Source organism: Oryx dammah, unplaced genomic scaffold, assembly GCF_014754425.2.
Source record: "Oryx dammah isolate SB20612 unplaced genomic scaffold, SCBI_Odam_1.1 HiC_scaffold_27, whole genome shotgun sequence".
Lineage (NCBI taxonomy): Eukaryota > Metazoa > Chordata > Mammalia > Artiodactyla > Bovidae > Oryx > Oryx dammah.
Window position 1 is genome coordinate 44,541,323 of NW_024070211.1, and position 27,671 is coordinate 44,568,993.

The 27,671-nt window shown below is 37.9% G+C and overlaps 1 protein-coding gene across 1 annotated transcript; it reads left to right on the plus strand.

The window, feature by feature from the left end:
- Nucleotides 1-20: 20 nt before the first annotated feature.
- On the plus strand, nucleotides 21-26,013 carry WDR12 (WD repeat domain 12). The gene is made up of 14 exons (XM_040228773.1): nucleotides 21-452; nucleotides 656-703; nucleotides 6,100-6,194; nucleotides 8,433-8,527; nucleotides 9,391-9,497; nucleotides 10,385-10,500; nucleotides 11,066-11,220; nucleotides 12,466-12,511; nucleotides 14,685-14,770; nucleotides 22,055-22,195; nucleotides 22,424-22,529; nucleotides 23,177-23,309; nucleotides 24,040-24,112; nucleotides 24,918-26,013. Exons 2-14 carry the CDS (start codon nucleotides 663-665, stop codon nucleotides 24,993-24,995), a joined length of 1,272 nt encoding a protein of 423 aa, XP_040084707.1. The 5' UTR covers nucleotides 21-452; nucleotides 656-662; the 3' UTR covers nucleotides 24,996-26,013.
- Nucleotides 26,014-27,671: the final 1,658 nt, after the last annotated feature.

The following is a 27,671-nucleotide window of genomic DNA, read 5'->3' on the forward strand; positions in this document are numbered from 1 at the left end:
CCTAGAGAAATCTAGGTAGACTGAGAGTCTTGATTGGGAGTATGCTTGAGAAATTAAACCCGGAAAGACTTTAGCAAATTAGAGCTGAAGGCCTAGGAAATATAATAGGTCGTTGCCTGGAATCGGGAAGGTTTAATGCAGAGAAGATAGCCTGAGGGCACCGTGGTAAAAAAGACTACAATTCCCAGTGGCTACATCATCTGAGAAGCGCTGCTTTCTGGGAGTCGTAGTATCTAAGAGCTGTGTCTGAATTATCGCGACTAAGGATAGCCTGTTAACATTTCAAACGGAGAGAAGTCGGTTTGAAACGGGCCTCTTTCTATCTCCATAATCGATCGCAAGCTTAAATATATATATATATATTTTTTTTTTAAAATACAAAAAAAAATTGAAGAGACCCGACGCCTTTAAAACTATGCCTCATTAATCGACGACTCCTACTCTAGGAATAGGTAGTTGATGTTTATGGGCTGGATCTTGAGGAAGGACAGCCTCGTGGTGCCTTCTGGCTGAGGCCCGGGGAAAGAAAGCGGAAGCCCTGGGATCGACTGCATCTTTTCTCTGACACGTGCAGCCTCATTTTGAGATCCCCGTTTTTGTAGTCCTGAAAGCCCAGAGTGCCGATTGTGTGACTGTTACTCCTACGTTTCTCTAGGTACGCCATGGCTCAGCTCCAGACACGCTTCTTCACTGACAACAAGAAGTAAGTGAGCGTACTCCCTTTCTCTCCCTTCCCCCTCCCTCCCCTCCCCCGCCCCGGGCCCCCGGAATTCGTTCGTAGGACCTCTTCCATGTGACCTTGTGCATCTGGTTGTCTTTGCCGTCAATTTACCTGTTCCCTTTTTGACTGGATTCGTCGCTTCAGCGCGTTTTCTGCGGTACCTTGCGAGGACTTCTCACCCATCGTTCCTGCCTAGCTTCTCAGGCTGTATATAACTTGAATTGTAAGGGTAGAGAGACCTGAAGGGTTTCAGGTTTGCTTCCTGAATGAAGTGCATTATGCAACTGAGCAGTGAACAACGGACGATATCGTTAGAGTCTGGTGGATAGTGGTGGTGTCTGAAAACATGAACTTCATTTTCTTAAGTAGGTGATAGATGATGTTCTTCCAAACCACGCTAGAAGGTGGAGCTCCCAATAGGGAGTTGGTAGAACTGATTTTTGATAAGATTGTGAAGTCAATTCAGTTATAATTTGGGGTATTTATATACATATATCTACACATATACGTATGCATGTTATATGTGTGTGTATACATATATACACACCCGTATGTGTATACTTATATGTATATGAACATTTTACCAGTTTTACAAATGGTCCCCGGATACATAGCAATCGTTTGAAGCGTAATTATATTCTGCTTTGTGGCATATATTACACTATTCAGTTCAGTCGCTCAGTCGTGTCCGACTCTTTGCGACCCCATGAATCGCAGCACGCCAGGCCTCCCTGTCCATCACCAACTCCCGGAGTTCACTCAGACTCATGTCCATCGAGTCCGTGATGCCATCCAGCCATCTCATCCTCGGTCGTCCTCTTCTCCTCCTGCCCCCAGTCCCTCCCAGCATCACAGTCTTTTCCAATGAGTCAACTCTTCGAATGAGGTGTCCAAAGTACTGGAGCTTCAGCTTTAGCATCATTCCTTCCAAAGAAATCCCAGGCTTGATCTCCTTCAGAATGGACTGGTTGGATCTCCTTGCAGTCCAAGGGACTCTCAAGAGTCTTCTCCAACACCACAGTTCAAAAGCATCAATTCTTCAGCGCTCAGCCTTCTTCACAGTCCAACTCTCACATCCATACATGACCACAGGAAAAACCATAGCCTTGACTAGACGGACCTTAGTTGGCAAAGTAATGTCTCTGCTTTTGAATATACTATCTAGGTTGGTCATAACTTTTCTTCCAAGGAGTAAGCGTCTTTTAATTTCATGGCTGCAGTCACCATCTGCAGTGATTTTGGAGCCCCAAAAAATAAAGTCTGACACTGTTTCTACTGTTTCCCCATCTATTTCCCATGAAGTGATGGGATCAGATGCCATGATCTTTGTTTTCTGAATGTTGAGCTTCAAGCCAACTTTTTCGCTCTCCTCTTTCACTTTCATCAAGAGGCTTTTTAGCTCCTTTTGACTTTCTGCCATAAGGGTGGTGTCATCTGCATATCTGAGGTTATTGATATTTCTCCTGGCAATCTTGATTCCAGCTTGTGTTTCTTCCAGTCCAGCGTTTCTCATGATGTACTCTGCATATAAGTAAAATAAGCAGGGTGACAATATACAGCCTTGACGTACTCCTTTTCCTATTTGGAACCAGTCTGTTGTTCCATGTCCAGTTCTAACTGTTGCTTCCTGACCTGCTATTACACTATTAATTTTTCTTTTTGTTTGCCTAGTCTCTTCAGCTATATTGTAAGTCTCCTGATGGTAGAGACTACGTTATACTAATTGGATTGATTGAGTCAACAAATGTTTGTCTAGTTTTTCTGGTACTGATGATAAATAATAAATATAAGTTGTATTAACAAGTTACTGTCAGCTAAAAACTAAAACTGCAAGGAGATCCAACCAGTCCCTTCTGAAGGAGATCAGCCCTGGGATTTCTTTGGAAGGAATGATGCTAAAGCTGAAACTCCAGTACTTTGGCCACCTCATGCGAAGAGTTGACTCATTGGAAAAGACTCTGATGCTGGGAGGGATTGGGGGCAGGAGGAGAAGGGGACGACCGAGGATGAGATAGCTGGATGGCATCACCGACTCAATGGACGTGAGTCTGAGTGAACTCCGGGAGTTGGTGATGGACAGGGAGGCCTGGCGTGCTGCGATTCATGGGGTCGCAAAAAGTCGGACATGACTGAGCGACTGAACTAAACTGAACTGAATTGAAAAACTAAAAAACTCCCACATCAATTAAGATTACATTTTTTATTCTTTGTTTGTAGTTTTATGAATTGACCTGGTAAATCATACTCACACCTCTTGTACTGTTGCATACAGCATATATGAATTGTGTTATCAATACAGATGAGTATATATACTTAGTCTAAATAGTTCTAAAGGAATATGGTGATGCAATAGCATGACTGCTGTATTTTTTCTAATTAAAAGGTTTATGGAGATTATTGTTGATTCACACAAAATTTTAAGAAATACTAGAGCAACTGCAACTCTATTTAAATTGCTGTGATAAATGGATAAATGCCAAATGTGTGTATATGTGTTTGTTTATATATTTAGATTTTCCCAAAAGTTAACAAAATCTAGAAATTAAACTTCTTTCTTCTCCCTTTTATATAATATGTTCTGATCAGTAAAATGAAGGGGGAAAGTAGATTTATTCATGTATATGCATATAATTTGCCATGAAGTGATAGGACTGGATGCCATGCTCTTATTTTTTTGAGATTTGCCATCACTTCATGGCAAATAGAAGGGGAAACAGTGGAAACAATGGCAGACTATTTTTGGGGGCTCCCAAATCACTGCAGATAGTGACTGCAGCCATGAAATTAAAAGACACTTACTCCTCAGAAAAAAAGTTATGAGCAACCTAGACAGCATATTAAAAAACAGAGACGTTACTTTGCCAACAAAGGTCCGTCTAGTCAAGCTTATGGGTTTTCCATATGGTAGTCATGTATGGATGTGAGAGTTGGAGTATAAAGAAAGCTGAGTGCCGAAGAATTGATGCTTTTGAACTGTGGTGTTGGAGAAGACTCTTGAGAGTCCCTTGGACTGCAAGGAGATCCAACCAGTCCATCCTAAAGGAAATCAGTCCTGAATATTCATTGGAAGGACTGATGCTGAAGCTGAAACTCCAATCGTTTGGCCACCTGATGCGAAGAGCTGACTCATTTGAAAACTCTGATGCTGAGAAAGATTGAAGGCAGGAGGAGAAAGGGACGACAGAGGATGAGATGGTTGGATGACATCATCAACGGAATGGAGATGAATTTGAGTAAACTCCGAGAATTAGTGATTGACAGGGAGGCCTGGTGTGTTGCAGTCCACGGGGTCACAAAGAGTCGGACACAACTCAGCGACTGAACTGATCTGATGCATATAATTTACATATGCATGTATGTTCATACATAAGTGTGTCAATTATGCTTCTCTCCCCCTCCGCCACCACCATCTTACTGACGAAAACAGTAAACCAAAACTTTCAGTTTCTAGGTTTTGATACCTTTTGGAGAACCTAAATAAGTCCTTACTTTTTTCAACATGATAAATATATATCCATAGCCTTACTACTCAAAAAAGTATAGTTTGAAGGCCAGCGTCACTTGGGAGCTGGTTAGCAAAAGCACAATCTCAGACTTTACCTCAGATCTACTGATTTAGAATCTACATTTTAACAAGATTTGAAGCCTCTTCCCCCAACTCCCTTTGCTGCAGAAAGAGATTTGATGAGCCCTGTAAGTTCTACCTAAACCTCTTTTACATTCTGCACAAATAAAGCTGTAATTTAGACATTACAGAGACGTTTTTGGTTTTGGTTTTTGTAACAACTATTAAGCTGTAATTCACGTATAGTAGATGTTACACATTTGAAGTGTTCAATTAACTAATTTTGAGTATATTTGTAGAATTGTGCAACCATCACCACAGAAAATTTTAGAACATTTTTCATCACTCTTTTGCTGTTGTTACCATTTTCCCCCCACCCTTCCAAAAATTTCCAAATACCCCCAGCCCAGGGCAGACACTTATTCAATTTTTGTCTCTAACATTTCCTATAAATGGAATGATATAATATGTGGTCCTTTGTGACTGGCTCCTTTCACTTAGTATGGTGTTTTTCAAGGCTTGTCCATGTTGTACTTCATTCCTTTTTAGAGATGAATAATACTCCATTGTGTGGGTATACCACATTTTGTTTTCATTGTTCAGTTGATGGACTTCTAGGTTATTTTCACCTATTGGGGCTATTAAGAATAGTGGTAATGTGAGCTATTTGTGCACAAGTTTTTGTGTGAACATATGTGTTTATTTTTCTTGGGTATGTACTTAGGACTGGAGTTGCTGAGTCAAGTGATAATTCCATATTTAACTTTTTGAAGAACTGCCAGATTTTTCCAAAGCAATTGTACCATTTTACATTCCTGCCAGCAATGAATAAGTGTTTCTCCATTTACTCACCAACACTTAATATCTGTCTTTCTTATTGTAAACATCCTGGTGGGTATGAAGTGATAACTCCTTGTTTGATTTGCATTTCCTTGATGACTAATAGTGCTCAACAACTTTTCTTGTGCCTGTTGGTCATTGGTATGTCTTTTCTGGAGAAATATCTATTTTGATCCTTTGCCCGTTTTAAAAATAGGGTTGTCTTTATTATTGAGTTATAAATGTTCTTTATATGTTCCAGATGCATGTTCCTTGTCAGATATGTGATTTGCAAGAATTTTCTCCCATTCTCTCTTATAAGAGTTTCTGATCTGCCTCCTGTTGTGGGTGCCTCTAATCTAGTCATGCAGTGCTGCCCCAGAGAGATCTAACGAAACAAAATTTTGATGATGTTTGTTATTTGACTTAGACAGTGGTTCCTCATTGCCTAAGGAAAGAAGTCAAAAGTACTGCACACAGCATCCAAGCCACTCCATGCACATCTTGTTAGCCTTGTCCTTGGTCACTGTCTAGAGTAAAATAACACTTTGGAATAGGTTGGTTGGGCAGTTTAATGACTTAGCTTTTTTATTTGTGTGTGCTGCTTTTTTGCACCCTTTCTTTCTGTCTTCCCCCACATCAGCCAGGGAAAACTCACTTTTCTATGTGTAGTGTAAGAATGTTTTTCTTTTTTTATACATCTTTCAGACTCTGCTCTCTCATCCTCCTTTTCTCTGGTTGAAATACCCTACTGCTTCCTTGTTCTCTCATTTTATGTATTACTTTTTACATTGTTCTTACAGTTTCCTTGTATTTGTTTATTTATAATCCCTTTTCAAGTACAGAGACCACAGGTTAATTCATTTTTTGCTAACCCCATGTAGCAAAATGTCTGGCATGTATTAGATACCCAGTAAATGTTTGTTGAATGAATAAATGCACATTTGTTAAAATATTTGTAGGCTTGATTTGATGTATCATTTCCTTTTTGTAGATATGCGGTAGATGATGTTCCCTTCTCCATACCTGCAGCCTCTGAAATTGCTGACCTTAGTAACATCATCAATAAATTGTTGGAGGCCAAAAACGGTAGGTATATACCATGAAAAGTTAGGAGAGGGCAAAATGACTAACTAAATAAAGTACATCACATTGTTATTTATAGCCCTTTGGGGACATTATTCTATAATACTGCATGCATTTTATAATGGTAAAATTTATAAATTATATAATTACTCTCCTACATGATAACTTTGAAAAATGTTTTAAATAAGTTTTTAGCGGAAAAAAATCAGTTTAATCTGCTTTTAAGGCAATATGGAGAGAAGATGGTTGAGATTTATGAATAAAGATTTTTAGGGTGAAAGTTCTTGATACAGAGATATTCGTATAGCATTTCCTATCATTTTCATCATGGATATAATATAGAGATTCTGATGAATAGTTAGTTTTCTACATTTCAAAGATATCATATATCCTACTTGCTGAAAAACTCTTTCGAACTAGAATAAGAATTATTTTCTTGGAATAGAGGCTTTGTAATACGAGTACATGGTTTTGTTGTTACCCAAGTAAAAGTTGGACACAGCTGAGCATGCAAGCAAATATTTGCATAGTTTTCTAAATTGTAGATGAACATTCATGTATCTTTTTGTATAAATCGAATAACTGTCATTGCTTTTGAGTTGAAGATGTAAATGATTCAGATTTTTTTTAAAAAACTTTATTTTGTAGTGGAGTGTAGCCAATTAACAATGTTGTGATAGCTTTAGGGGAACCGCAGAGACTCAGCTGCACATATAAATGTATCCATTCTCCCACAAACTCCCCTTTCATCCAGACTGCCAGGTAACATTGAGCAGAGTTCCATGTGCTGTACAGTATCTCCTTGTTGGTTATCCATTTTAAACATAGCAGTATGTACACGTCCATCCCAAAGTCTCTAACTATCCCTTCCCACCAGTAAGTTCGTTCTGTTTAATTCTGTGATGCAGATTTTTAAATAGTAACAAGACAGAGAGATGGGGAATTCTTTAAAAAAGAGTATAGCTAATAAATCAGATAGAATGAAGAATTTTTAGCATTTCGTAACTCCAGATGAAGTGATGGATTTAAGAACTGATCATCAGTAACGACTAACACCATTTACTAGGTAAAAGGCTAACAAAGAACATTGCGATGGATGGGAACAGACTGACATCCTCTGAACTCAGAGATAATTTAATATCGTAAAAAGAGTCACAGTGAAGTAGCGTGCTTCATGCGTGTATGCAAAGATGCTTCAGTTGTGTCTGACTCTTTGTGACCCTATGGACTTGGACTGCCAGACTCCTTTGTCCATGGGATTCTCCAGACAAGAATACTGGAGTGGGTTGCCATACCCTTCTCCAAGGGATCTTCCCAACCCCGGGATCAAACCCATGTCTCTTGTGTCTCCTGTGTTGGCAGGCAGGTTCTTTACTTACCTGCACCACCTGGGAAGCCCCCGGGTGCTTCCTAATGTGACACAATAGGAAACAATACTGTGTGTAAATATTTTGCCAAAAGTAAACCCAAAGTCTAATCAGGCATTTAGGTCTGCCTAATCTACAGGTTGTGTGTAGGTGGTAGAGGAACATGTTAAGGGATACCTTGGAGATTTAAACAACCAAAGCCAGAATGTGAGTATTAGACCCAATTTCTTCAGTAAATAAAAGGCAGAGGAAAAGAAGGATGGAGAACTGTTAAAGATATTAATCAGATATAATGTGAGGACTTTGGATGTCAATTCTAAAAAAACTCACTGTAAAAAGACACAAAACAAGGAAATGCGAACATTGTCTGGCTTTATGATATTAAGAGAAATAATTTTAAATTTTTAACACTGTGACTTTTTAAAAGTCTTTATATTTTAGAGATACATACTGAAGCATTTACAGATGAAATTATATCATTTCTGAGTTTTGGTTTTAAGTAAACCAGCAGGAGAGGGGGGGAGGAGTACAGGTGATTGTCCATGAGTTGACAAAAGATTCAAATGAGGATTCATTATGTTATTTCTACTTTTGTGTATTTTGGGATTTTTCATAGAATACAAAGATTTTCTTTACTCAGAATGGTTATACTATCCACAGTAAAAATATTAATACCAACAAAGCAAAGTATTTCTGTTCTTTAAAATCACATAATATGGAATACATGGTCCTGTTGTACCATGGGGAAAGTCTAGGGAAATTTGGAGGCCACACTGGGACAATAGGTACCTATTTGTTTTGGGGTCTCTCATTTATGTCTGCCAATACCACTTCAGGTCCTAATACTGATAATTTTATTATGTATTTTCTATAGAGTTCCACAAACATGTGGAGTTTGATTTCCTCATCAAGGGCCAGTTTCTACGAATGCCCTTGTTCAAACACATGGAACTGGAAAACATCTCGTCAGTAAGTTCAAATGTTTACCTGCTCTGTTTTACTGAAGGTATTACCAGATAATGTAGGAAAACTCCATTTAGAATCAACCTGAATCTACAGCAACCAAGAGCCCTTTGATTATTATTTTTTCCTAAAAATTTGAACCTCAGTTTCTGTACGTTCAATTTTTAAATCCTCTCTTTTCTTCTAAGAGAAGAAAATTATTCAAAGAATGCAGATAAATGAATATGGAAAGATAACTTCATGTTTGTGAAGTTATCAAGAAACACATCAAGCAAATGTTTACTACTAGTAAAGGTGTATAAAATGATTGTACATATATATAAGCTTGTGGGTTGGGTTTATGTGATTTTTAGTGATTGCCCTCTTCCTCTAATTGTCAAACTTACCTTATTATTGCTTTTATAATTTAAAATATAAATTATAATTGCTTGTATAATTAAGGTGGCAATTTTTGAAACTGTAAGTAACATATACATAAAATTTATCTTTTAACCATTTTTAAGTGTACAATTCATTAAGTACATTCCCAATGCTATGCAACCATCACCATTGTCCATTCCCAGAATTTTTTCATCATCTTAAAGAGAAGTTCTGTACCCATTAAATTGTATGCTTTATGATTTTATAGTTTCTTATATTCTTTTTTTCCACTTTAAGCATAAGTTTTCCAAGATCATTAATATTTCTTAATATTACTCTTAGCATACTGTTAGGTCAAATAAAGTTTTTTACTTTCTATATGGCTCCAAAATTTTTGGATTTGGAAGAGGAATTATATGAAGGAGATAAACTGGGGCTCCTTTATTTTCATAATGTACTATTTAAAAACTGCACCACCTGATGGATTTCGGCTTTTTCTCTGTGACTAGGAAGAAGTTGTGGAACTAGAGTACGTGGAGAAGTACACTGCCCCTCAGCCGGAACAATGCATGTTCCATGATGACTGGATCAGTGCAATCGAAGGGACAGAGGAATGGTATTGCCAGATGAATGTTCTTGTTTTAAATGTAATATGTGAATATTTTTCTTTGATTGCCTGTTCTTTGTGAAAGTAATTTATATATATATACACACACACATATATATCTTGTCACCATGCCAAAGACCTTTAAATTTAGTATAGTCAAGAAGAAATATACCTATTAATAGGTTTTCTTTTCTGTCTCAAGATGTCATAGTGACACTTATCTTCCAAATATGTTGTGTCTCTTAGGGCATTTATTTGATTATGTTGCTTTTAAGATTAAGAATATAACTTGTTTCATATAAAAACCTTTTCTAGCCACAGATCTGCTAACCTACTACCCTGAAGATGCAGGTCATGCTATTTTAGGGCTGAAAAGAGCAGATTAGAATCAGAAGGTGTGACTGGGTTTAGAGCAAAACCCTACTGGCCTCACTTGTAGAAAAACACATCAATAATGGATCGTAGTAGGAGTCTGCATTCAATGAATGTCTCCCCAGAGTTATTACATAGTTATGTTTTTATTGGTTTTACTTTTTACTTTAAATGGTTCTGCTGGTTTTCTATTTAATCGTTTTCACTGGTTAAACACAAAGGACTATTAGGCTTTTCAAACAATTTGCTTAGCTTCCCTGGGAGTGGTAGTATTTTACAACAATAGTAAAAATGATATTTATGGTTTGCCAATTATATTTTTATTTTTAGGAGGGGGAAAAGCCAAATGTAACATCTTCTGATTTATTCTAGTGTGTTTTGAAGTCTTAATATTTATATTAAAGGTTAGAAAATATAATTTGCAAAGTTTACTTTATCATTGCTTTAGAAATAAAATTGATTTCAGGGTTTGAAAAAGGTGCTTTTTGTATTTCATAGGACTTTTTTTTTTTTTCTCCTCATAGGATCTTGACTGGTTCTTATGACAAGACTTCTCGCATCTGGTCCTTGGAAGGAAAATCAATAATGACAATTGTGGGACATACAGATGTTGTAAAAGATGTGGCCTGGGTGAAAAAAGGTTAGGACTCTGCCTAAACTGAGAGGAATCCTAGATAAGGAATTGGAAATAAGCCATTTTCAATGCTGGGGCAGAATTGGGACAGGATAGGAAATGTCTCATGCCTTAGTTATTATGGGGACTTTAAAATACACAGTGTTTAAGAAAAGACATATTTTCTAAAAATCCATGAATCAGTAGAAGTGAATCCTAAAATTATGTCTTGTAATATACATTTTCAAGTTAATAGTGAGTGAGCTAAATGCATATCTTTTTTATAGTTTTTTTTTTTTGCCTGCTCCACATGGCATTCAGGATCTTAGTTCTCTGACCAGGGATCAAACCTGCACCCCCTGCAGTGGAACTGCAGGGTTTTAACACACTGGACCAGTAAGGAAGTCCCTCTAGTATTTTTGAAGAATCTTCCCTTTTTACCATAAGCTAGCTTTTTTTCCAAAGGTGGCTATATGAGGTCTTTTACCTTTTTAACATCTGTCTCAACAACCACAAAAAAACTTACTTCTTTCGTTTCAGAACACTGTAAAATTTTTGTACTAATTTGTTTCTTGTGTTTTCCTTTCTTAAGACAGTTTGTCTTGTCTACTACTGAGTGCCTCTATGGATCAGACTATTCTCTTATGGGAGTGGAATGTGGAAAGGAACAAGGGGAAGGCTCTGCACTGCTGCAGGGGCCATGCTGGCAGCGTGGATTCCATAGCTGTGGACAGCACAGGAACCAGAGTAAGTAGCTATTGTGTTAGTAGTACTGTGTTCAGTTAGAATTTGAGATTCTTGTGCAAGTAAGTTCTTTTCTTCATAAAGTCACTGTGATTGGCCTACTTTTATAACATGAAGAATATGATTTCAAACCAGAAGTAAATACTCATATGATTAGACATATCAAGAGTCATTCCCTCACTCTAGGTATCTTTGGTTTGGAATTTTATATAAACTGCAGAAATTTTAAGAACTCAGGTAAACAAGTAATTTCTTTGTGTAACCTTCCATTTTCAGTCCTTCAACTACTCATAGTGCTGTCATCAGTTGAAAATGTCTAGCTGATCACCTAAGGCTTGGCATACACTAGAGTTGGTGTTCATCGAGGTTGTTTTACAATTATTGCTGATCTACTCTGTATCATGACAGAATGGTAAAAGTTAAAACAAACCATGAGGGCAACACAGTTTTTACTTAAGAGGGGTTATAAACTCTTCATCTGAAAATTCTCCAAATCACAATTAAGTATTCTAGATTTAAGACTGTTTCTTCAATAGTTCTTTGCCAGTTAGCATAATAGAGGACATTTCTGCATTCAAAGATTGATGTGTATTCATTCTGAGCCATAATGAAGGTTTACATGTTGTTGAGTCGAACTTTTAAGTGAATTAACTGTTCCCTGTCTCTTGGCTATAAGAGAGAGAAACTCATCCTGAAATTTTTTAGCTTAAAAGATCTAAGGAAGGAGTGATGAATCACATCATGAGCAGGGTGATGATCGTTTTCAAACCAGTGGAGTAGAAGCTTGCATGTGGCACACCTCCTCCTTCTCGTCTCCCCATATTGACTTCATTTTCTCACCTCAAACTGGTTTCCCTACGTGGCAATAAAACCTAGCCTTCAGTATTCCCAGGTTTTACACCTTGTACTGTCTCTGGGAAACGAATAACTTCAACTCTCTAGAACACAAGTATTCCCAAAACAGGCTCTGAAGGAGGAAGAGACTTATTAGCACAGCGTCGGTCAGTGGCCCACCCTGATCTAAGCAACCGTGACCAGGGTACAGGCCCCGTAAGAATGGTAGTTCTTTAAACTGCCGTGAGATTCAGGATACAACTTCCCAGAGACTAGGAAGACAAGCAGAAAGATGATGCCATAGTCGTAAGGATTTCATGGCAAAGTAAAGGTTTCAAGTTAAATAGCAGGGTAAAAAAAGGCAAATAATATGATGGATTATATTTCATCCTGTTTTTCCCTTCATTTTTTTAGTTTTGCAGTGGCTCCTGGGATAAGATGCTAAAGATTTGGTCTACAGGTAACTGAAATATTTCCTCTACTTTCTCTTATTAGTGGTATTTTAATAATTACAATGTAAAAAAAGACTTTTTTAGCCCATAATTTGCCGTAAAAATTGGACCATGGCTTTTGGGTCACAAAGTACTATATGCGTGCTAAGCCGCTTCAGTCGTGTCCGACTCTTTGTACCCATGGACTGTAGCCTGCCAGAATGCAAATGGGATTCTCCAGGCAAGAATACTGGAGTGGGTTGTCATGCCCTCCTGCAGGGGATCTTCCTGACCCAGGGATCAAACCCAAGTCTCTTACATCTCCAGCATTGGCAGGTGGGTTCTTTACCACTATTGCCACCTGGGAAGCCCAAAACAAAGTCCTATAGTAGAGAGAAAAATGAGTACTTTCTGTCTTTCTGCCCCACCACTCCCTTATTTATTGGGTGTCAGCACGTATCAGTAACACATCTGGTGCAGTGGGACTTAACTGCCTTAGTTCTCAGAGTTCCCTCATTCAGAAACCTGGAAATAACTAATCTTCTGAGTCATATTGATACTTTAGTATTAGAGAAATTTCTTAGTTAAGTTGGCTTAGTTTAAATAATTTTTTAATACAATTTTACTGAACTTTCTTACTTTGAAAAAATAGAAGGAACAATTAGAGGGAAAGGGGGGCTCAAGGAAGGTTCCTTGATAATAGTAAGAAGACACTTCTGGAAGAAAAGAAGGGGAAAAACCCACATACGTTTTAAAGAATAGTAGTACAGAACTATTTATTGCCCAGGTTAACAGAATACCTCTGCTAACTTTTGAGGAAGTTGCTCTATTACTACTGTACAATTTCCTTCATAGCTCAGTTGGTAAAGAATCTTCCTGCAATGAAGGAGACCCAGGTTCAATTCCTGGGTCAGGAAGATTCCCTGGAGAAGGAAATGGCAACCCATTCTAGTATCCTTGCCCGGAGAATGCCATGGACAGAGGAGCTTGGCGGGCTATAGTCCATGGGGTCGCAAGAGTCAGACACGACTTGGAGACTAAACTGCCATCCCCACCCTAAATTCAGTTCACAGAGTAGAAGTGGGGAGGGGAAGATAATCAAGAAAAGCCTAAACAGTTTTAAATAACTATGTGTAAGATGGCAGGAAATACAAACCTAAAATAGTTTATTTTTTTCCCAAAATTCATTAAAACAAGCAGTTTTGAGGCAAAACGTTTATGGAGGAATTTTTCCTTTTGTGAAATACTTTTTGATAGTGCTGGGTAGATGACATATAAATGAACAGTTACCCTTAAGATGCTTATAGTCATTCTGGGAAAAGCACATGACATTTACAAACAGTTACAAAACATTAAACTCTATGGTTTGTTTATCTGGGTTTCCTACCTAGCCAAATGCTGAATAACAAAGTTTTTTAAAAAAAACTATGAAACACTTTTAATTTATTGATAGAAAAGTGAAATAGGTCTTCCCATATGGCTCAGTGGTAAAGAATCCACCTGCCAGTGCAGGAGATACGTGGGTTTGATCCCTGATCTGGGAAGATTCCACATGCTGCAGAGCAACTAAGCCCATGGATCACAACTATTGAGCCTGTGCTCTAGAGCCCAGGGGCTGCAACTTATGAAGCCCGCACACCCTAGAGTCTGGCACTGCAACCAGAGAGTAGCCTCCGCTCGCTGCAACTAGAGAAAAGGTCATGCAGCAGTGAAGACCCAGCACAGCCAAAAATAAATACATAAAATTAATTTTTTTTAATGCAGTAAAAATAAAAGTGAAATAGTCAAGAAAAATAAAGACGGCTGGAATGTATGTCCTTTTAACGTGTTTATTTACCATATCATTCCCTTTATATAAATACACTCTTGTCAAAACTCTCCTACAACTAAAGTAGCAACTTTTCATAGATTTGGTAAACTGATGAAGGTAGATAATGATAATCTTTATAAGATACAAAACTGGTTAGAATTTAGGATTTTAATGTACTTTATTTTTTGCTTTCTCCTTTTGGAAGATTGGTAACCAGTGTATTGTTTTTAGATAGGATTTTCCATTAACCAAAATAAAAAAAAATATTCATCCCTAACCAGTTGAGATAACATGAAGTATATGCCCAGAAATATAAGAATCCTTTGAGATTGTCTGTAATTAATATTTACTTTAAATTTTAAACTTATCATATCTAGTTCTCTATGATATAGTTCCTACAGATGAAGAAGATGAAATGGAAGAATCCACAAATCGACCAAGAAAGAAACAGAAAACAGAGCAGTTGGGACTAACAAGGGTAAGTATTCGTGAGAACTGACGGTACTTTACTGTACTTAGTTTCCTTTTGTCTTGGTCCTTCAACCATAATTAGACTTTCGGTAGATTACTAAATTTTTATTATGAAACTGCTGCATTTTGAGTCACTGAATATAATGGCATTCAGCTTTTTACACTGTTCATGAGGTTCTCACGGGAAGTATACAACCTCCTTCAGTGGGTCACATTTTGTCACAACTCTCCAGTATGACCTGTCTGTCTTGGATGGCCCTGCACGGCATGCCTCATCACTTTATTCCGGGGAACAGATCTCGTAAACAGAGTGCCTGAAGAACTGTGGCCAGAAGTTCATAATATTGTACAGGAGGCAGCAAACAAAACCATCCCAAAGAAAAATGTAAGAAGGCAAAGTGGTTGTGTATAGCAGGGGAAAGAAGAGAAGCAAAAAAGCAAGGGAGAAAGGGAAAGTTACACCCAACTAAATGCAGAGTTCCAGAGAACAGCAGAGGCAAGAAGGCCTTTTTCAATGAACAGTGCAAAGAAATAGAGGAAAACAACAGAAGGGGAACAATTAGAGATCTCTTCAAGAAAACTGGAAATATCAAAGTAACATTTCATCCAAAGATGGGCATGGGCACAATAAAGGACACAAGTGGTAAAGACCTAATAGAAGCATAAGGCATCAAGAAGAGATGACAAGAACACAGAAAGTGAAAGTGAAGTCGCTCAGTTGTGTCCGACTCTTTGCGACCCCATGGACTGTAGCCTACCAGGCTCCTCTGTCCATGGGATTTTCCAGGCAATAGTACTGGAGTGGACTGCCATTTCCTTCTCCAGAACACACAGAAGAACTGTACAAAAAAGATCTTAATAACCCTGATAACCACGAGGGTGTGGTCATTCACCTACAGCCAGATATTCTAGAGTGTGAAATCAAGTGGGCCTTAGGAAGCACTACTGCCAATAAAGCTAGTGCAAGTAATGGAATTCCAGCAGAGCTATTTAAAATCCTAAAAAATGATGCTATAAAAGTGCTGCACTCAGTGTGTCAGGAAATTTGGAAAACCCAGCAATGGCCACAGGACTGGAATAGGTCAATCCTCATCCCAATTCCCAAGAAAGGCAATACTAAAGAATGTTCAAACTATTGTAAAATTGCACTCATCTCCCATGCTAGTAAGATTATACTCAGAATCCTTCAAGCTAGGCTTTAGCAGTACGTGAACTGAGAGCTTCAGGTGTTCAAGCTGTGTTTAGAAAAGGCAGAGGGACCTCAGAGATCAAATTGCCAACATTTGCTGGATCATTGAGAAAGCAAGGGAATTCCAGAAAAATATCTACCTCTGTTTATAGACTACACTAAAGCCTCTGACAGTGTGGATCACAATAAACTGTGGGAAATTCTTAACGAGATGGTAACAGACCATCTTACCTGTCTCCTGAGAAACCTGTATGTGGGTCAAGAAGTAACAGATTCTTGTATGGAACAAATGACTGGTTCAGGATTGAGAAAGGAGTACAACAAAACTATTTATTGTCACCCTGTCTATTTAACTTACATGCAGAGCACATCGTGCAAATTGCCGGGCTGGATGAGTTACAAGCTGGAATCGAGATTGCTGGGAGAAATATCAACAACCTCAGATATGTGGATGATACCACTCTAATGGCAGAAAGCAAAGAGGAACTAAAGAGCCTCTTGATGAGGGTGAAGGAAGAGACTGAAAAAGCCGGCTTAAAACTCAGTATTAAAAAACTGAGATTGTGGCATCCATTCCCATCAGTTCATGGCAAACAGAAGGGGAAAATGTGGAAGCAGTGACAGATTTCCTCTTCTTGAGCTCTAAAATCACTGCAGATGGTGCCTATAGCCATGAAATTAGAAGATGGTTGCTTCTTGGCAGGAAAGCTATGACAAACGTAGACAGTGTGTTAAAAAGCCAAGATATCACTTTGCCGATAAGGGTCCATATAGTCAAGGCTATGGTCTTTCCAGTAGTCATATACGAACATGAGAGCTGGACCATAAGGAAGGTTGAAGAATTGATGCTTTCGAACTGTGGTTCTGGAGAAGACTCTTGAAAGTACCATGGACAGCAAGGAGATCAAACCAATCTTAAATCAACCCTGAATACTCATTGGAAGGACTGATGCTGAAGCTGAAGTTCCAATAGTTTGGCCACCTGATGCAAACAGCCAACTCATTGGAAAAAACCCTGATGCTAGGAAAGATTGAAGGCAGAAGGAGAAGACAGCAACAGAGAATGAGATAGCTGGATGGCATTACTGATTCAATGCACGTGAACTTGGGCAAACTCCGGGAGATAGTGAGGGACAGGGAGACCTGCCGTGCTGTAGTCCTTGGGGTTGTAAAGAGTTGGACACGACTTGGCAACTAAACAACAACAAAAAGCTAGGCTTACAGGTTGGTAGGTTATTTAGCTATTTTATTTGATCTCATGATGAATTTTAAAGTAAGATCTTTTGTTAGAACTTACACAAAGTAAGTATCTCATTACCTAACTGTTTAATGATAATGTTTCACAGACATAAAAAAAATTATGGTTACCAAAAGGGAAAAGGTGGTGGTTGGGGACAGGTTAGGAGTTTAGGATTAGCTGATACCGACTACTGTATATAACAACAAGGTCTTAACTGTATAGGACAGGAAACTACATTCAGTATCTTGTAATAAACTATAATGGAAAAGAATATGTAACTGAATCACTTTGTTATATACCAGAAACTAACAACCATTGTAAATCAACTATACTTCAATTTTAAAAGTAGTAATAATAATGTTTCATACATCAAAGATATAATTCTAGTACATCTCCTAAATCACTAGAAATCAAGAGTTCTGAAGTTTTGAATTAAATTACACTCAGAAAGTTCGTTCATATTTGCTCTGTTCCTTTAGAAGGATATTTATTATGATCTGACCTGAATTAATATACTTAATGAGAGGAACAATACTGAGTCAGATGTAGGAAATCATATTTTTTTCTTTCATTATCTCACAGCTTTAATGGATATGCAGTGAATTAGGTACACATTTGCACCTTAATTCTTATAGTCACCAATAAAAAGATAGCTTATAAAGTTGTTGAAAATGAGGAATAAAGTATGATCACAAATAATTCATCAAACTCAAGTAGACTGCAATAAATAATAGTACTTACTGTTTTCAATTGGAAGTAGTGATTTACAATTTATACATTTAAACACAGACTGCTGAATTGCAAGTGGAATGATTCGCAACTCAGCTTCCTTATCATTTTTCTCATAGGACAAATTAAAGCTATAAATGCCTTATCAATTGGATAATGTGCCAGTGGCAATTTATTGATGCATATACCTGATCAACCTTTACAGAATATGTCTTGAGTAGAAAAAGACTTCTTGAATTATCAAAATTCTTTACTCCTAAGGTAGCTTTTTAAAAATCTTTATATTAATTAAAGGTTGGCATACATATAGTGAAGCATGCAGCTCAATGAATTTTTAGTTGTGTATACTCAAGTAATCACTATCCAAAGCAAAACATAAGAATTACCAACACCTCCTAGAAGACTCTCCCTAGGCTCCCTTGAAATCAGTAGCTTCCTGAAAGTGATCACTCTTCTATCACTTAGATTAGTTTCATCTAGTTTTATACTTCATATATACGGGCATATCTCAGTTTTATTGCACTTTGCAGATAATATGTTTTTTATAAATTGAAGCTTTGTGGCAATTATGTATCAGGCAGGTTTGTTGGTATATTTCTAACAGTATTCATTCACTTCGTGTCTGTGTCACACTTTGATATCAATAAATCTCACAATATCTCAGACATGTTTTTAAAAATTAATGTGTTTATTTTTGGCTGCACCAAGCAGCATGTGAGATCCTAGTTCCCCCACCAGGGATCCAATCTGCAACCCCTGCATTGGAAGTGCAGCGTCTTAACCCCTGGTTGCTCAGTCAGTCAGTCATGCCTGACTCTTTGCAACCTCATGGACTGCAGCATGCCAGGCTTTCCTGTCCTCCACTGTCCTTAACCACTGGACCACCATGAGAAATCCTCAGACTTTTAAATTATTATTGTGATCTGTGATCTTTTTTTATTATAGAATTTTATTTATTTATTTATGGTTACCCTGGGTCTTTGTTGCTGAGCAGGTTTTCTCTAGCTGCGACGAGCAGAGGGCTACTCTTGATTGTGCCTGCAGGGGCTTCTCCTGTTGTGGAGCACAGGCTGTAGGTGAACAGGCTTCAGTAGTCGCAGCACGCAGGCTCAGTAGTTGTGGTGCATGGGCTTAGCTGTTCTGCAGCATGTGGAATCTTCCCGGACTAGGGGTCAAACCCACGTCTCCTGCATTGGCAGGGAAATTGCTATGCACTGCATCGCCAGGGAAGTCCTGATCAGTGGTCTTTGACGTTACCATTGCAATTGCTTTGGCGTGCCATGAACCATGCCTCTGTAAGACAGTGAACTTAGAAAATGTCTATGTCCTGACTGCTCCACCGACAAGCCGCTCCCCCATTTCTGTCTCCCTCCTTGGGCCTCCCTATTCCTGAGATTCAACAGTATTGAAATCAGCCCAGTTAAAAACCCCACAGTGGACTCTGGGTGTTGAAGGGAAAGGCAGTGTCTCATGTCTCACATTTTAAATCAAAAGCTGGAAATGATTAAGCTTACTGAAGAAGGCATGTCAAAAGCTAAGAGAGGCCAAAAAGCTAGGACTTTTGTACCAGTTAGCCAAATTGTGAATGCAGAGAAAAAGTAGAAGAGCTATTTGAAGTGAAAATCAGAAATAATAGGAAAAGTTGGGTTATGAAGACTAAAATAAGACAAATTTCAAAAATAGTTGTCTTCTCTCTAGATTTCTGTCTAGTATTTGACTTCTCTTAACATGAATAACACTCTCAGTCAGTTCACTTAATGGTCATTTGTTTCATATTAATACATTAACATACGATAGGGTTTTCTCTACATTTTTTCTCAAAATGGCTTTTCTCCAGTATTATTCTACTGAATAGTAGAATAATAATAATAGACCTGGGCTCAGTCCCTGGGTTGGGAAGATCCCCTGGAGAAGGGAAAGGCTACCCACTCCAGTATTCTGGCCTGGAGAATTCCATGGACTGTGTAGGCCATGGGGTTGCAAAGAGTCAGACACAACTGAGTCACTTTCACTTCCATTCTACTGAAGTTTGTTTGCAGTTAACAGTGCCAAAGTTGACTTTTCTACCTATTTTTAAAAAAATTTACATCCTTGCTGGCTCAGCGGTGAAGAATCTGCCTGCCAATGCAGGAGGCACTAGTTCAGTCCCTGGGTCAGGAAGATCCCCTGGTGATGAAAATGACAATCCATTTCAGTATTCTTGCTTGAGAAATCCCATAGATAGAGGAGCCTGGCAGGCTACAGTCCATGCGTTCGCAGAGTCAGATACAACTTAGCGACTAAACAACAAAAACAAGAAAATTCACTCTTTTTGGTGTATAGCTTTTGAGTTTTGGTAAATAGGTATAATATGTAACTAATACATATTCAAGATATGGAACAGTTTGCCATCCCCTAAAACTCATGCTGCCCATTTGTAGTCAACTTTTTATATTTATATACTCTTAACGACTACTAATCTTCATTCCTAGAATTTTTCTAGAATATCATATAAGTAGGATCACACAGTATGTAGCCTTTCTTATCAAGGGTTTTTTTTTCCCCACATAATGTATTTGAGGGGAACAACAAAGATTCATCCAAGTTATTGGGTATATCATGGTTTGTGCTGTGCCTTGTCGCTCAGTAGTGTCCAACTCTTTGCAACCCCATGGACTGTAGTCCGCCAGCTTACTCTGTCCATACGGATTCTCTAGGCAAGACTACTGGAGCAGGTTGCCATGCCCTCCTCCAAGAGATCTTCCCAGCCAAGGGATCGAACCCAAGTCTCCCACATTGCAGGCAGATTCTTTACCATCTGAGCCACCAGGGAAGCCCCCATGTCATGGTTTATTCCTTTCAAATTCTGGGTAACATTCTATTTTATGGATATATTGTACAACAGTTGGTTTAATCATTCACCAGTTGAAGGATATTTGGGTTGTTACTGGTTTGACAGTTATGAATAAAACTGCTAAAACACTTGTGGGCAGTTTTTTGTATGAACCTAAGTTTCCATTTTTCTTGAAAAGTCTTCATTTTTCAATTCCAATTCCATACCTAGGAATGGAATTGCTTATTCATTTAAGTCTACCCATCATTTTACTGAATCTCTGATTATCTCTATGTTACCTTACTTTTGTTTTGGATCACAACAGAGGCTGCTCTGTTCCTCGCTTCTCTATCAGGTTGCTTTATTACTTTCAGGAAACTTTTAGAACTGGAAAAGAGATTTTAGAGATCATTTGGTTCAGGAGGTGGCAAATAACAGCCCAACAGGAGCTCTCACTCTGGCCTATTTTTGTGCTATAGAGAGCTGAGGGATTTTTACATTTTTAACAGGCTTTAAAAACAAAGAGGAATATGCAAAAGAGACTGTATATGGCCTGGAAAGGCTAAAAATTTTTTTCTTTCTGGACCTTTATCAAAAAACTTTGCTGATGTCTAATCTGGTGTAATTCCCTTAACATGTAAGGAAGTGAAATGTAACAGAGTTAAAAAAAGTAGATTGACTATCCCTCATTTCAGAGCCCTTTCCCTCTTTCTTTTACATTTTCCTTGTGTTTAATACAGACACCTTACCCAGTTTGAGGATTTTAATTTGAGAGGGACGTTAGAGATTTTGGAGTTTTAATAAATGAACCAGGGACATTATTTAAAGATTGGATGCTGAAGAAATGAGGCGGTGAGAATAACTTATTGAAATTAATAAACCTGGAAGAGTCATGTAGAAAATGGCAGCACGTTAACTCAAACCTACATCTTTCTGCCCCCAGGGCTTTTTCTCCTAGCTTCTACATGTGACATGTTTGTCAACAGGGAAACTTTAGTGTCAATATTAATATTCCTGAAAATGAAAAGTAGAGCAGATGGAGTAGCAACAGAGTCTTGTGGAAAGACTACAAATTTTGGAGTAGTATTTGGGTTCAAACTCAAATCTGCCATCTTTAAGCAGCATGACCTTGAGCAAGTTATCTTCCTCAACTGAAGTGTCCCTTAGAGGGTTGCTGTAAAGATGAAATAGGGCAGGACAGGAGGGCCACCACACCTGGCAAAATATCTGGCGTATGGGTTTCAGAAGTAATAGCTACTGTCATTTTTTGATCACTCTGAACTGAAAATGCTTTCCCTTTTGGGTGTCTTTTCATTTCTAGACTCCCATTGTGACCCTCTCTGGCCACAAGGAAGCCATTTCCTCAGTTCTGTGGTCAGATGCTGAAGAAATCTGCAGTGCGTCTTGGGACCACACAATTAAAGTATGGGATGTTGAGTCTGGCAGTCTAAAGTCAACTTTGGTAAGACTTACAAATTCAGTGCTTCTCTGATTGAGCTTTTTTAAAACAAAAAAAATTACTTATTTTAACTTTGAGCTTTAAATTCAGTGCTTCTCTGATAGAGCTTTTTTTTAAAAAAAAAATTTTACTTATTTTAACTTTGAGCTTTTAAGTGGTAAACTTCTAGGAGATGATCACTTTTAGCCTACTCTGGTTACATGTTCTTTCCTTTTTTTTTTCCCTTCCCAGACAGGAAATAAAGTGTTTAATTGTATCTCCTATTCTCCACTTTGTAAACGTTTAGCATCTGGAAGTACAGATAGGCATATCAGACTGTGGGATCCCCGAACTAAAGGTGAGTGATGTAAATCTCCAGGAGAAAACATGGGTGAATAACATCAATGTCTCTTCTCACTAGAGCTGAATATGACAGATCAGTTCAGTTCAGTCGCTCAGTCGTGTCCAACTCTTTGCAACCCCATGAATCGCAGCACACCAGGCCTCCCTGTCCATCACCAACTCCCGGAGTTCACTCAAACTCATGTCCATCAAGTCAGTGATGCCATCCAGCCATGTCATCCTCTGTCGTCCCCTTCTCCTCCTGCCCCCAAGCCCTCCCAGCATCAGAGTCTTTTCCAATGAGTCAACTCTTTGCATGAGGTGGCCAAAGTATTGGGAGTTTCAGCTTTAGCATCAGTCCTTCCAAAGAACACCCAGGACTGATCTCCTTTAGGATGGACTGGTTGGATCTCCTTGCAGTCCAACGGACTCTCAAGAGTCTTTTCCAACACCACAGTTCAAAAGCATCAATTCTTCACTGCTCAGCTTTCTTCACAGTCCTACTTTCACATCCATACATGACCACTGGAAAAACCATAGCCTTGATGAGACGGACCTTTGAAAGATAATTTTCTAGAAATTTGATGTGGGGGGCGAGGGAGGTGTTCTGCCTACTTCTCTTTCCTAAAATTTAATCATCGTTATTTGTTTTGTTTTGTTCAGATGGTTCTTTGGTGTCGCTGTCCCTAACCTCACATACAGGTTGGGTAACATCAGTAAAGTGGTCTCCTACCCATGAACAGCAGCTCATTTCTGGTTCTTTAGATAACATGGTTAAGCTGTGGGATACCAGAAGGTAATTCCTGTTTATGATTAATAAAAGAAGTATATCAATTGCCTGTTAAATACAAAGAAAATGAACACTGAAATAACTATCCAAAAGCAGAACGGTGAAAAACATGTTCTTGGTCATATGCCCTGAAATGATACATAATTGGTATCAAAAAGGAAGGCCAGGATCAAAGGAATTTTCTCAATATGTTATCTTTTGCATTCTGGATGAATTTGTGATAGTTTTATCTTTTGCCAAAAAAAAAAAAAAAATACACAAGTTTATGAAATCCATCTTTCTCACCTCGTTACATAAAATAGCAAAAAGGAATCCTGAGCCTTAATATAAATATGACACAGAATTGGAAGGCAAGTGGCCTAAATGAATGAAACTGATCAAATTAGAAATTAGGTTAATAGGAAATTAAATAAAATATATACTTTTTAAAGATAAAAATTTACAGATTCCTTTCTTTAGTTAGGGTACAATAATAATATATGCAAAGGGCCTCCAAGAGAATGTATAAATAATTTATTTACATATTTCTACAAGTAGAATGGAGAAGCAGTAACCAAACCCATAATCTGTTAATGATACAGGGAGAGACAGTCAAGAAAACACTCAGAATTTTAAGATTAAGTGGTTATTGGGACAAGGATGGCAAACTAAAATTTTCAGAAGTGTGTAAGTGATTATGCACATATATTTGTTTAATACTATGAAATGCATATAACATTAATATTTTCATCTTTAGTTGTAAGGCTCCTCTCTATGATCTGGCTGCTCATGAAGACAAAGTTCTGAGTGTAGACTGGACAGACTCAGGGGTAAGAATTTATCAGTTATTTGATAGAGAGGAAACTATATTATTAGAATAAATTTATTTTTGTATTCACAGTTATTAGTTTCAATGTACCTGATATTTATAATTCTGTATTCTAAGTTAATACTCATAAAACCTCATCATTTAAAGAAGAAAAAAGTATCCTTTACTATTAGGAGTAGAAAAATTTGAATATTTCGAAGCAGTTTTTTTTCTCAAGAGTATTTTTAATAAAATTTTTAAGTCTGTAAACTTGCTGCTTCAGATTAATTGTGTCAAAGTATTTCCTACTTAGAAAAATATTACATAATATGGCTATATTATAAAATGTACTTAATTACAATTTAGTTATTTTATTGCCTAAGAACTCTTTCTAAATACAGGTCCTAGGGCTATTTGAAAAATCTATAATACCCACTTATCTATAAACAATTAATGTGCTGTTCTTTACATACTTTTCTTAAATAGGTAAAACTATATTACCCTTCAGACTTTTAATTTTATTAGATTCCTTAGCAAAAGCTTCATAGAAAGTATGATAGCATATTATGCCTTAGCCAAATTAAAATCATCACTTTTAAAGTTTTAATATACTGTGTATATATGTGTGTGTGTGTGTGTGCTATAGTAGTGAAATTTGATGCAACTGGCCCATCTGAGTATTAACTGTCAATGCAAGTTAATTGCTTATCTGTAATTCTTTCTGTAATCAGAATATCTACTGATAGTTTAATAGTTTAGGTTTAGCTATCATATGAAATAATTGTATTTACTTCTGTGTTTGTTTTTTCCCCTCTCGCTTTATGCAGTTACTTCTGAGTGGAGGAGCAGACAATAAATTGTATTCCTACAGATATTCACCTACGACTTCCCATGTGGGGGCATGAAAGTGAAAGATAAATCTGACTACAGAGATTCCTTCTGTAAATAAAATCAATAGAGAATACTCAGCTAACACCAAGACAGATACAGGAAGCAGCCTTTTAGATTAAAGTTAATATACTGTTTCCCCCTTGATGATAGTGTTACCACTGTCTTTTTATTTTGTATTTATTATACAATAGTTGTGTTTATTCAATATAAAACATGGCCTGCATTCTCTACCTTATGAAAACCTTTGAAATTAAACTGAGTTTGTAACTTTTCTTCTAAAGGTATTGGTTTGAATTACAATTTGCTTTTGAAGTCCTATAAAAGTATGTATTAAAAATTCAGTAATTGTTCAGATTTTTATTTCTGAGGGAGAAACTTCACTCTTTAAAGTTAGCGTTTAAAAAAGGCATCTAAAAAGTAATAAATTTTAACAGAGAAAAAATCAGAAATACAATCTGTGTTTGGTAAAAATGTGATTCTGTAACTGTAATAATGTTCTTTGTAAGTATTCAAACATTAAAACATGTAGATGTTGCCAGTTATTAAGAATTTGTTGAAATATTTTAAGTGAAGTACTTTGTTTTAAAGATAAGTCAGGACAGTTCCCTATCGATCCAGTGGTTAGGACACCATGCTTGCAATGCTGGGGGCCAGGGCTCTGTCCCTGATTAGAGAACTAAGATCCCACAAGTTGCATAACGTGGCCAAAAATACAATAAATAAAAGATTTTTAAAATACATAAAGACAAGTCAGAATCCTTTAGAAATAGAATACAGATTTCATGGTAACCAGGAATCTCTCTCCCACACTTATACTTGTGTATAGATAAGAATTCTTCAGACAAAACCTTTCAGTAAGTTTTAGGTAAAAACATTCTAAAATTTTTGTATCATTAGCACTTATCTAAATCCATTTATTATATGCTAGATATTTAAAGTAAATGTCTTAAAATGTGACTTTAATGGATTGGTATTTCTCAAACAGAGCACCTCTGCCTCTAAATAATAAACAGGAAATTAGTTTGGTCTCATCATTAGACTCTAATGCTATGTATCTCATATGAAGTTTCCTATTACAGAGTTCTTGGAAACAACCAGAATAACCTGGCTGCAACTGAGAGCCAGACTGACGGTGGATTAAACCATGTGAATGATCAGTCCTCTAGTATATGGAAGTTCAGAGGCAGTCCAGTACTGTTCAAGTGGTTTTGTTCCACACTCCTTAAGGACCTGCACTCCCTCTTGACCCTGTGTTTCAAAGGACAACAATGAGTTATATTCCTGTTCTGGATGGTTCTTTCTGAATGAACCTTAAGAACAGAGTTACAGAAAATATTTTTCCTAATCCACCCAATTGGCTCAGACAGTAAAGCATCTGTCTGCAATGCAGGAAGCCTGGCTTCGATGCCTGGGTTGGGAAGATCCCCTGGAGGAGGGAATGGCAACCCACTCCAGTGTGTTTCCCATGGACAAAGAAAGCTGACGGACTCCATGGGGTCACCAAGAGTGGGACATTGACTGAGCGACTAACACGGACACAAAGAGGCCTATTTACTAAATGAAGGACAAAGAAGGAAGTGGCAACAAAACCTGTTCCCAAGCCTGTTCTCAATGATGGTGCCAATGCAGGATACACGCATGGTTTAGGTATTCTCCTTGGCGGTGGATGTAGTATCAGTGGCCAAGTCTCTTAGAGAAAGACTGATTGATCTTTACCAAACCTCTTAGGTAACTCAAGTGGTTAGAGCTTACTCTCCAAACAGGAAGAGCATGAGAGGCCAACAGAAACCTAGAAGACTTAAGTCCTTTTAAAACATAGTGCTTTCCTTCCTCCCATCATTTGTCTTGTCTAAAAAAGTAGAGGGTCCCTTTCAATAGTCCATTTTCCTCCATTTTAGTTACATCAGAGACAGAGGCCTTATGTGGACTTGTTTGCTCCTAAGATTTGCTTGGAGAAATGACTGGAGCTGCTTTTTTACAGCTGTAATTGGGGAACCAGACAGTGCAGTGTTCAGGACCTGCAGACCAGGACAGGGTTATCTATGCTGTCTTGCCATAGTAATGCCAGTCACAAACATGTTAATCCTTATTTTTACCTCATCAAAGTGTTAAGAAATTTCTTTACTGTTTGGCAACAAACTTCCTAATTTTAAAGTTAGGCTCAAAATATACTCTAATTGCTGAAAAAGTCAGTCCAAGGAATAAGGCTGACCTGCCATGGCCTCCCTGGTAGCTCAGATGGTGAAGTGTCTGCCTGCAATACTGGAGACCCAGGTTCGATCCCTGGGTCGGGAAGATCCCCTGGAGAAGGAAATGGCAACCCACTCCAGTACTCTTGCCTGGAAAATTCCATGGACAGAGGAGCCTTGTAAGCTACAGTCCATGGGGGTCACAGAGCAACTTCATTTCTACCATGTGCCAGGGTCTCTGCTGGGGTGGAGGGGAGGGGGGAAGATGTATAAGATAGGGAGACTACCTTCAAAAACATCACATGTTCACATGGGAGATGCTCAGTTAAAAATTGGTTACAACAGTATCCTAAAGTGCAAAGAAAGATGTGAATCTAAGGTAGAAAGGAAGCACAGAGAAAGGAGCAGTCAGCTTTGTGGGGAGCAAAGTGGCCACCAAGAAAGGCATGTAGAAGAATGACATCTGATCGAGATTTGGACAGATATTTGGTCGGGGAAGTG

Bases quoted from the DNA above. Each gene is read 5' to 3' on its own strand.
- WDR12 (XM_040228773.1), top strand. From the start codon at position 663: ATGGCTCAGCTCCAGACACGCTTCTTCACTGACAACAAGAA. The intron at 14,771-22,054 runs GTAAGTATTCGT...TTTCATTTCTAG, and splicing joins AGCAGTTGGGACTAACAAGG to ACTCCCATTGTGACCCTCTC. The intron at 23,310-24,039 runs GTAATTCCTGTT...TTTCATCTTTAG, and splicing joins AAGCTGTGGGATACCAGAAG to TTGTAAGGCTCCTCTCTATG.